The 10,000-nt window shown below is 38.3% G+C and overlaps 1 protein-coding gene across 1 annotated transcript in view; it reads right to left on the reverse strand.

Moving 5' to 3' along the window:
* Positions 1 to 10,000, reverse strand: part of LOC113803873 (uncharacterized) — a gene marked incomplete at its 5' end in the record, with an annotated part of 18,542 nt that extends 8,542 nt beyond the window's left edge. The window contains 6 exon segments of the mRNA XM_070119538.1: positions 2,646 to 2,839; positions 2,971 to 3,198; positions 6,700 to 6,727; positions 7,630 to 7,770; positions 9,108 to 9,248; positions 9,966 to 10,000. Of these exon segments, the coding sequence (XP_069975639.1) occupies positions 2,646 to 2,839; positions 2,971 to 3,198; positions 6,700 to 6,727; positions 7,630 to 7,770; positions 9,108 to 9,248; positions 9,966 to 10,000 (767 nt within the window).

The raw sequence follows: 10,000 nt of genomic DNA on the forward strand, positions 1-10,000 counted from the left end.
CTATCTATCTATCTATCTATCTATCTATCTCTATCTATCTATATTTACATATACCATAAGGGCTGTTCGTTGAATAAGGTTAGAGGGAGTTAAATATCTATCTATCTATCTGTTTATCTATCTATTTATCTATCTGTTTATCTATCTATTTATCTATCTGTTTATCTATCTATTTATCTATCTATATTTACATATACCATAAGGGCTGTTCGTTGAGAGGGAGTGAAATTCGCAAATATTCGACTTTTTTCTTTTTATACATAATATACGTAAAGGTCGCGGGGGGGGGGGGGGGGGAGAATGTGGTTTAGAGGGAGAAAAAATTAGCGAATGAGTTAATTTCGACTTTTTAACGTGATGGCGGAATCTGGTAACTGAGCGTGTAATTATCAAATGATTTTTTATACTTTTTTCAATTACATTATATAAATGGTTTATTATGACAAGGTATGTTAGACTGAAATTAGCGAGCAGGTTTTTTTATACTTTTTAGAAATAATATAAAAGATTCGTAGACACAAAATATGAGTATACGTTCACATTTTTTTATCGCAATACTGGAGAAAAACGATAATAATTATTATATTTTTGTACGATAATTATTATATTTTTGTACGTAATAATAAAGTATTGTTAACAAATATTGGAATCAACGAATAGTTTATTTAGGATTTTTTTTATGTCTAATACTTGATATAATGAACTGACATTGATAATGTTTCCAGTTCGTTATAAAAAATGTATGGTTAGACATAGTGAAATCAGCAAAAAAAAAAAAAAAACTTTAAACTCTTTATATGATACTGAAGGTAATTACCATAAAAACAAAATGTGTAAATTGCTAATGTTTCGGTTTCATAATGAAAAAATTATGCTTCGATAAAAACAAACAATAATATGTTTTCGAATTATCCACCAAATTACACAAAAATTTGCTTTCGAATTAGCCACCAAATTACTAAATGTAGTTAAACTGTAAAAGTAAGATCCCAAAGTTGATAATATCAAACCGAGATAAGTTTGAAATATCATAAAGTTATAATTAATATATCACTTTAATTTGCGTCCCATTTTGTTCACCAAATTCTTGAATCAATTTTACGATATAACTACATAAATTCCTAATATTACACCAAGATAATTTAGAAATATTTTTCCAACTCGCTTACTAAACTTGCTAATATTACACCAAGATAAGTTAGAAATATCATAAAGCAAACACTTTGATAATTTGCCTCCCATATTTTCCACCAATTTTTTAAATAAATCAACGACATAACTACACAAATTCCTAATATTACACCAAGATAAGTTAGAAATATTATCGCAACTTACTACCTAAACTTGCTAATATTACACCAAGATAAGTCAGAAACATCACTGCAACTTACTCCCGTAGCCAGAGACTGCAACGACCACCACAAGAAAGGTGAAAAGGAACACTTTGTTTGCCATCTTCCTTTGTCTTGAGGTCTGTGAAGAAAATATATTCTTTGTTATAATTTATATACTGTTGATATACTTTTTATTTACTGTTTGTATACTTCGATATACCTTTTATATAGTTTGATATACTTTTTATATACTGTTCATATATTTTGATATACTTTTTATATTATGTTTATATACTTTGATATACTTTATAAAAACTTACATACGGATGCTAGTACGTGTAATCACAAAATTGATACTGTTAATTTTGTTAAAATGTATTTTTTATATTCTAACTCCAATCATGTAAGTGATTATCAGAAAATTAATAAAATGCATATTACATTAAATGTATATATATATATATATATATATATATATATATATATATATATATATATATATATATATATATATATATTGATTCATATATATATATATATATATATATATATATATATATATATATATATATATAATCAGTATTACTGTTATTTTCATCAGTATTATTATTGTTATTTGTATCATTATTATCATTACTATTATCATTACCATTATTACATAACGCCAATTGTATATATACATAAACAATATAAAATTCCTTAATGATTATATCACAGTTTTTTGCATTACTGGTTGCCAACATAAAAAAAAAAAAAAATCGTGATATTAGAAATTAATATAATCAATTTATAGTCATATTAATTCTTTGACATAACTACTGAGCAGCGCTGCCACCATCCGGGTTTTGGTTTAAAATAAGTATCCCGAAAAAACCCTTATTATGTGTTAATTCGGTAGCTGGCACGGCAGCTGGTTCTGGTGCTATCTAGTAAGTATGGTTTATATAGAGTGTTCCAGTTTGAGACATTTATTAACACAAAATTAATGTGTTTATATAACAAAAACAAAAGAAATCAAGCAATTTCTGTATGACACCTCTAGGCCATAATATACCAGAGGAAACAAATTACTATTTCTCCTTTCCAGCACAAATAAAACTGCTATGTTGACCTTGACTTAAGGCTTATTATACCATTTCCTGCCCCTAGCATTACATTGCAACCCCAATTTCCCCTCAAGGAACAACACACCATAAACTAAACTCTCTCACTGACACCATACATGAAAATAAAAATTGAACACCACTTTGCTGGACTGTGGGGGGGGGGGATAGGCCTTTCTCCCACCCCGTCATTCACTCGCGAAAATACCATCTCGACCCTTCTTTAACCACTTCGGTCCTGACACAGGCATCACAGGACCTATCCTCTTCGATGAGACCCTCACGCCGATGGTCCTTGATGGTCTAAGGAGGTAAGATGTTCTCTCGAGCACAGTTGGGGGCTCCAAGATGGCGTCCGCCGGCTGCGACGTCCTCCTCGGCTCGCTCTCGGTCAGTTTGGCGCTTCGGGAAGGACTCAGCTACACATTCCATATATATGGGTATCCCCCCCCCTATTAGATACTTTAATTCTCCCATTTACCTCATTTTAACACTAAATTCGGCCTCGACAAGAGACGCTCTCTCTCTCCCACCTGTCCTTATGGCATTTCGAGAAGGACTGACCATAGGCGTTCCAATGTTGCCAACTTTCCTCCCCGCAACATCCCTCCTCCCAAAATTGCACCCAGCCCAGCACCATTATCAAGAAAACACATTTCCAACAGTCGGTTTTACAACTCACTAGACACGAAAATTTTACCATATTCAAATTAGATCCAAATAGATGTGGCAAAGCATTCCAACCGTTCTGTGAAGGCCGTCTAAAACGTATCCAAATATTAATGTCAAATCAACGACTCTGACAGTTACACAGGAATACAATAGCGGCAATTTATCTGATATATATATATATATATATATATATATATATATATATATATATATATATTCATATATATATTTGTATTTGTTTTAATTCATATCCAAAACGGATAAATCTACGCTCATGTACAGTGATGTTAGAAAAATTCTAGCTAATGTTTCATTGTCTGATCCGTGCTTCCTGTCACGTGATTGGTTCAAATCGACAACATCAACAGCAACAAAATGAAAAATGAATAAAATGTTCAATTCAACAACAACAACAACAACAACGACAAAAACAACAACAGTAACATGAAAAACAACAAGAACAAAAACAACAACAAATACAAAAGCATGAAAAACAAAAACAATAACAACAAAAACAACATGAAAACAGCAACATGAAAAACAACAACAGCAGCATGAAAAACAAAAACAACAAATAAGAAAAACATTAAAAAAATGAAAAACAACAAAGACAAAAACAACATGAATAACACCATAAAAACAAAAACAACAACAACAAAAACAATAACATGAAAAACAACAAAATAAAAACATAAAACAACAACAAAAACAACATGAAAAACATCATCAACAACAACAATTTTAGATATTAAAGTATAGGCACAAAGTATTTCTATCCATATACCTGTAAACAAACAAACAAACAAAATGATGCGTAGATACATAATGTTCATGTCGAGATCCAGGCGTCAAAACAAAAGAGAAAAATAATCATAATAAAATAGAAATAAGATCAAAAGAATGAAATAAAGATAGAAAAGAGTATACACAAAATGATAAATAGATTTGAAAGTAACAAACCGTTATAAGTATTATTCCGGGAAACTAGTGTATCTGTGACTAGCTAAGTATTTTTAAGGATTTATAAGTACAAGGTGACAGCAAGTTCCCACCTGCCTGACTGTAGTGTAACTGGTGGTCACTTTAGCTGTCATTCTTTTAAATTATATCTAGGACACCCCTCCCCCTCCCCCCCTCCACATAACTCAGTGTCACCCCCCCACCCCCTTCCCCTCTCCCTTCTCCCCTCTCTCGCGTCTCTCCCTCGCGTTCTCTATCTCTTCTTCTTCCTCTCTCATCTCCCCCTTTCTATCTTCTCTCCTCTCTCCTTCCTCCTTCATTCTCCCCTCCTCTCCCCCTCCCCTGCTGCACCCCCTCCCCCTCCCCCCACCCTTTTCCCCTCACTCCCACCCCGTTTATCTGTATCTGCTTCTCACTTCCCTCTCTCTCCTCTTCTCTTCTTCTCTTGCCTCCTTCTTATCTCCTTCCCTTCCTCAACTTCCCTTCCCCTCCTCCTCCCTTCCGCTCGTCTCTCACCCCATTCACCCTCTCCCTCATCCATTTCCCTCCTCTCTCTCCTTCCTTCCTTCCTCTCTCTTCCCTTCCACCTTCCCACCTCCCTTCTCATCCCTTCCCTTCCCCTCTTCCCTCCCCTACTCCTCCCTCCCACCTCCCGCTTCTCCAACCCTCACTCCCCCACTCTCCTCCATCCACTTCCCACCCTCCCACCTCCCCCTCCTCCTCCCCCATCCCTCCTCCCACCCACCTCCCCCACTCCTCCCTGCTACCTCCCTTTCTCCTACCTCCCCCTTCCCCTCCCTCTTCCCCCACTCCTCCCTCCCCTTCCACCCTCCACCTCCCCCTCCCTCCCCTTCCACCCTCCCTCCCCTTCCACCCTCACACCTCCCCCTTCCCCTCCCTCCCCTTCCCACTCCATTCTCCAATCTGTTCTCTCTGTAATAACGCCCTTGGTCCATAATTCCATTGTGTTCATGTGTTCCATCGTCCTTATGAACAAAAGTCATTGTAGAAGGCTCCTGGACCATGCAACTTCCGCTTGGTACAGTGTTGTATGTTATAATTTGAACTCCAGAGAGAGGGAGGGAGGGAGGGAGAGAGAGAGAGAGAGAGAGAGAGAGAGAGAGAGAGAGAGAGAGAGAGAGAGAGAGAGAGAGAGAGAGAGAGAGAGAGATAGAGAGAGAGAGAGAGAGAGAGAGAGAGAGAGAGAAAGAAAGAAAGGATGAGGGAGGGAGGGAGGAGGGAGGGAGGGAGGGAGGAAGGGAGGAAGGGAGGGAGGGAGAGAGAGAGAGGGGGAATTAGAGAGAGAGAGAGAGAGAGAGAGAGAGAGAGAGAGAGAGAGAGAGAGAGAGAGAGAGAGAGAGAGAGAGAGAGAGAGAGAGAGAGAGAGAGAGAGAGAGGAAAGAGAGAGAGAGAGAGAGAGAGAGAGAGAGAGAGAGAAAGAAAGAGAGAGAGGAGAGAGAGAGAAAGATAGATAGATAGAGAGAGAGAGAGAGAGAGAGGGGGGGGGAGAAAAGTGGGAGAAAGAGAGAGAGACATAGAGATAAAGATAAACAGATAGAGAGAGAGAAATAATCATCATCATCAGACTGCAGCATTCCACTGCAATCTTTTCGAATCTTTCCAATCTTGCTCTCTCTGTTTCCAATCTTTGTCCTCCGAATCCCATCCCGTCAATGGGCTTTCTTCTCCTTCTCTGACTTATTTACATTCTGCTACTTTCCTTCTCCACCTTTCGTCCTGTCTGGGGGGGGGGGGGTGAACTGCCCATTGCCATTTCTTCTTCTTAATGCTCCTTCGCATGTCTTCCACTGGTGTTGCTGTTGAGTGTGTATGAATATATATATACGAATATATATATATATATATATATATATATATATATATAAATAAATATATATATATATATGCGTGTGTGTGTTTGTCTGTGTGTGTGTGTGTGTGTGTGTGTGTGTGTGTGTGTGTGTGTGTGTGTGTGTGTGTGTGTGTGTGTGTGTGTGTGTGTGTGTGCGTGCGTGTGTTTCTGTGTACACGAACCTCTGCTAATCTTTATTGGATAAGGGTAATCAAACTGATACAATTTTTTTTTATCCATTTATTCAATGAAGTGATATTAAAGAAGACATATGACCAAAATTGAAACCGACTACAGTGCCTCGAAATATATTGTTATAATGATAAATGATATATAACAAATATAATAATGATTAAAAATAATAGGAAATAATAAGATAGGAGGAAGGTGATAAATAAATGTTATAATGATAATAAGCAATAATTCTTAAAAGCATATATCAATTACAAGTTAATATATAAACAAATGTATAACACTGTAATAATTGCTATTCAATAAGCAATATTGTCTCACATTTTAGCATCTATTTTGTCTATTAAAATCTTAAAGGTCACTTTTACTCCTATTTATATGTTTTGCCCAAAATCTACTCTTCATTATCATTTTTTTTTATAAATTATCATCAACAAATTAATAAATTGTGAAGAGTTTTTTTTTTTAACTACCAGAACGAAATTCTCGGATTCATCATATCACACTAAAGAGTAAAAAAATAACAAAAATGAAAAAAAGTAAAGAAAAAGAAAACTGCTTGGTCTTCTGGTGTTTTCTTTAATACCCCTTCTTTATAGGCACGACCTTTCGACCTGTAATAAAAGAAGAGTGAGAAAAGTTAATGTTTATCGTTTATAATTCTTTATAGGCACAACTTATGTAATAATCATAAGTGAGAAAAGTTAAAGTTCTTAATTTATAATTCTTTATAGGGACAACCTTTCGACCTGCAGTGATGTGAGAAAAGTTTATAATTATAAGTATATTCATTTACTAACGTCTCATTGGAGATTCTTAATGGTTGTGAATAGTTGTATTGATTTAGGATAGTTATTTGCTTTTAATTCATTCATTCAGATATATATCACAGTTCGTGATATTCAAATTTATGCAATCTTTGTAACATTAACGCCTATTTTCTTTCATCTATTACAACGTAAACGCATCTACACATCAATCATATATTGATATGTTCTATATATTCATCTTTATGTATTCATGTGATTTATATGATATATATCTATTCTTAAACATCAATATGATTCATATGATTTGTATATTTATCTGTATATATTCATATGACATATATATCTATCTTTATATATTTATATGATTTAAATTATTCATATATTTATCTACTTATCAGCTATACATCATTTTATTTCGTTTACCAAATGAGGAAACAAAAAGACACACATACACACACACACACACACACACACACACACACACACACACACACACACACACACACACACACACACACACACACACACACACACACACACACACACATACACACACACACACACACACACACACACACACACACACACACACACACACACACACACATACACACACACACACACACACACACACACACACACACACACACACACACACACACACACACACACACACACACACACACACACACACACACACACAACCAAGGAAAGAGCCAGCAACAGAAGCCACTCAGAGCCCTCACCACACGGTCCGTCAGACAATTTGAAGAGCAACGGGTTCTTGCACTTTGCAATCTCGAAGAAGCAGATGTTGTTGTAGGTTTCTCCGTCACTGCCACACACGGGCCGGTAGTTCTTGGGGCAGCCGAGGAGGGGAGTGCAGTCTGAGGGGACGAGTTGGCGAAGTGTTAGTGCTGTGTCTCGGGGTTATGGAACGTGTATCTGTGTGTGTGGGGTGGGGGGTGGGGTGGGGGGTATGTGTGTGTATGTGTGTGTGTGTGTAGGTGAAAAGGGGGTGGTGGGGGGTATGTGTGTGTGTAAGTATGTGTGTGTGGGAGTGGGGGTGGGGGTGGGGTATGTGTGTGTATGTGTGTGTGTGGTGTGGGTGGGGTGTGGGGTGTGGGAGTATGTGTGTGTGTGAGGGGGTATGTGTGTGTGTGGGGGGTATGTGTGTGGGGGAGGGGAGGTGTGACGGGGGGAGGGGGGAGGTGTGTGTGTGTGGGGGGGTATGTGTTTGTGGGCAGGGTGTGTGTGTGTGTGGGGGTGTGTGTGTGGGGGGGGGTGTATGTGTGTGTGGGGGTGTGTATGTGTGTGTGGGGGGAGGTGTGTGTGGGGGTGTGTGTGTGTGTGTGGGAGGGAGTATGTTGTGTGTGTGTGGGGTGTATGTGTGTGTGTGGGGGGAGGTGTGTGTGGGGGGTATTTGTGTGTGGGGGGTATGTGTGTCTGGGGGAGGGTGTATGTGTTGTGCGTGGGGGGTATGTGTGTGTGGGGGTGGTATGTGTGTGTGTGTGGGGGCGGTATGTTGTGTGTGAGGGTGTCTGTGGGGAGGGGGGAGGGGTGTGTGTGTGTGTGTGTGTGAATATTATTAGAATTGACTCTTGAGGGCTTAAAGGAGGGAGGGAGGATAGATAGATAGATAGAAGGAGTGAGTGAGTGAGAGTGAAAGTGAGAGAGAGAGAGAGAGAGAGAGAGAGAGAGAGAGAGAGAGAGAGAGAGAGAGAGAGAGAGAGAGAGAGAGAGAGAGAGAGAGAGAGAGAGAGAGAGAGAGAGAGAGAGAGAGAGAGAGAGAAAAATACATAGATATACATATAGAGAGAGGGAGGGAGGGAGGGAGGGAGAGAGAGAGAGAGAGACAGAGAGAGAGAGAGAGAGAGAGAGAGAGAGAGAGAGAGAGAGAGAGAGAGAGAGAGAGAGAGAGAGAGAGAGAGAGAGAGAGAGAGAGAGAGAGAGAGAGAGAGAGAGAGAGAGAGAGAGAGAGATACATAGATATATAGATAGATAGAGATGGATAGAGAGACTGAAACAGTGAGATATGGAAAGTCAAGCAGAGATCCAGGTACACAGAAAATAACAGAAAAAAATAGACAGAAACACGGATACAGACACAGAAATAGAAAAAAAAAAGAAAAAGAAAAAGAAAACGCAATAAACAAACAAAAAAAACATTTTTAACCGACAACCAACATACAACACGAAACAGAATCCCTAACTGAAAACATACCACAATTGCCGTCTCGAATCTTCGTAAGACCTGGATTCGTGCAAACAGCTGCCTGGAAACTGCAGTCGTTGTCGTAGGTCTTGCCGTCGCTGCCACACACGGGGGCGTAGATCTCTGGGCAGGCGACGACGGGGTTGCAGGCTGTTGGGGGGGGGGGAGAATGGAACGAGGGGGGGGGGTCATTGAGGGGGGTCATTGAAAACGGGGAGAGGGATGAACTGTATTTGGGTCCTGCATATCTCCCTTTTTATCTATCTGTCTGTCTGTCTGTCTGTCTCTCTCTCTCTCACACACACACTTACTCACTCCCTCCATGCTATCTATCTATCTCTTTTTCTATCTATCTTTCTCACCATCACACTCTCTTTCTCTTTGTGTGTTTACACCCAGCCACTCATACTTAAATGTGTGTGTGAATATAAGCATAAATATATATATATATATATATATATATATATATATATATATATATATATATATATATATATATATATATATATATATATATATATATATATATATATATATGTATGTATCTATATCTATATCTATATCTATCTATATCTATATTTATTTATATACATGTAGGTATGTATCTACACACACACACACACACATTTGCATACAAATATATAGAAAGACGACATGGCTTTTATATATTTGTGTGTGTGTGTATGTGTGTGTGTGTGTGTGTGTGTGTGTGTGTGTGTGTGTGTGTGTGTGTGTGTGTGTGTGTGTGTGTGTGTGTGTGTGTGTGTGTGTCTGTGTGTGTGTGTGTGTGTGTGTGCAGACATGTCAATCAGTATCCCCGCCTGTAAGACACAGACAGACACCTTTTCCCAACCCCCAGCGACTCACCGCATTTCCCGTCGTGCTTCTTGGAAACGTAAACA

Source organism: Penaeus vannamei, unplaced genomic scaffold, assembly GCF_042767895.1.
Source record: "Penaeus vannamei isolate JL-2024 unplaced genomic scaffold, ASM4276789v1 unanchor317, whole genome shotgun sequence".
Classification (NCBI taxonomy): Eukaryota; Metazoa; Arthropoda; class Malacostraca; order Decapoda; family Penaeidae; genus Penaeus; species Penaeus vannamei.